This window comes from Amphimedon queenslandica, unplaced genomic scaffold, assembly GCF_000090795.2.
Source record: "Amphimedon queenslandica unplaced genomic scaffold, v1.1 AMPQUscaffold_2851_Cont25148, whole genome shotgun sequence".
NCBI classification, from domain to species: domain Eukaryota; kingdom Metazoa; phylum Porifera; class Demospongiae; order Haplosclerida; family Niphatidae; genus Amphimedon; species Amphimedon queenslandica.
The window spans coordinates 1-1,341 of record NW_003556815.1 but is presented as its reverse complement, the minus strand read 5'-3'; the positions used below and the strand labels follow the sequence as shown (position 1 = coordinate 1,341).

The 1,341-nt window shown below is 37.7% G+C and overlaps 1 protein-coding gene across 1 annotated transcript; it reads right to left on the bottom strand.

Moving 5' to 3' along the window:
* Positions 1-83: 83 nt before the first annotated feature.
* On the bottom strand, positions 84-1,334 carry LOC109593103 (uncharacterized). Its single transcript, XM_020008341.1, has 3 exons — positions 1,321-1,334; positions 998-1,257; positions 84-358 (listed from the first exon to the last, which is right to left on the bottom strand). Exons 2-3 carry the CDS (start codon positions 1,045-1,047, stop codon positions 91-93), a joined length of 318 nt encoding a protein of 105 aa, XP_019863900.1. The 5' UTR covers positions 1,048-1,257; positions 1,321-1,334; the 3' UTR covers positions 84-90.
* Positions 1,335-1,341: the final 7 nt, after the last annotated feature.

The following is a 1,341-nucleotide window of genomic DNA, read 5'->3' as shown; positions in this document are numbered from 1 at the left end:
ATACGGATAAATAGGGGTGACGTACGTGTACAAACAAACAAACAAACAAACATACTCTACTCGAACTAGTGGGCTTCGCCCAATAAATTATTAATAATAATAAATTGATACCTGGTCTACCTGGTCAGTGAATGAATAAGTTGCTCTCCTTCCTTTAGCGTCTTTATGAGACTCAGTCCCGCCCCCTGAGGCCCCGCCCCCACTGGAATGACCTATAGTGTGTGCCTTCACTAAGTGAGGTTGAGTCTTTGGGGGCGGGTCAGTAGGAGGAGTAGGAGTAACTTTATCTGACGGATTGGAAGAACTGGTGGGGGCTGGGTCTTTAATGGGAGTGGAGGTAACAGCTGCTGATAGAGCACTGTCGGGGATATAAATAAATAAATTCAAGTAATGCATAAATACTACAACAACTTGATATGTACACGTACATGTACATGTATATTGATGTACATGTATATTGATGTCTTTATGCTGTATGTGTAGAAAGTTTGAGCTGATCTCCACTTCAATTTTTCAAGTTACGGCCATTTTAAGAAAGTGCCCAAATTCTGAAAAATACCCAAGGCTATAGCCCATGGTTTTTCCCAAGAAATGGCTCCGAAATCACCCCAAATTTTTATTACATTTTCTAATACATATTGATGTCTTTATGCTGTGTAGAAAGTTTGAGCTGATTCTGACTTCAATTTTTCAAGTTACGGCCATTTTAAGAAAACGTCAAAATTCTGAAAAATACCCAAGGCTATAGCCCATGGTTTTTCCCAAAAAATGGCTCCAAAATCACCCCAAATTTTTATTACATTTTCTGATACATATTGATGTCTTTATGCTGTGTAGAAAGTTTGAGCTGATTCCAACTTCAATTTTTCAAGTTACAGCCATTTTAAAAAGTAGCAAAAAGCAGACTATGGTAGCCCATGGGGTAGTACAGCATTAGTCATCCATTCATTGATTGATTGCTGTTCATGTGAGTATATTGTCATGTTAATGCACTTACTCTTCTTTCATTTGTTTTGCTTCATCAAACAGTTTTGAAGCACTCTTCATATTCTGCTGTACTCTCTCATCTTCACTCTCCAGAGAGAGTCTCCATGACTCCAACCTCTCTCTATCTCTATCCAGTTCTTCTTTTAAATTATAATAATGTTGCTCACGGGACAGAAGTGATTGTTCCTTGTTATTAATGTTATTCTCTCTCTCGTCCAGCTCCAGCTGCTTACAATGAAGGTCCCTCTCTTTCTCAAAACGATTCTGAGTCTAAAAATTAAAAATAAAAATAATTAATCTATACACCGATATTTTCATAATGTAATATTTAACCTGTTGCTCACTGCCACTGTC

Bases quoted from the DNA above. Each gene is read 5' to 3' on its own strand.
- LOC109593103 (XM_020008341.1), bottom strand. From the start codon at position 1,047: ATGAAGAGTGCTTCAAAACTGTTTGATGAAGCAAAACAAATGAAAGAA. The intron at 359-997 runs GTAAGTGCATTA...TATCCCCGACAG, and splicing joins GCAAAACAAATGAAAGAAGA to TGCTCTATCAGCAGCTGTTA.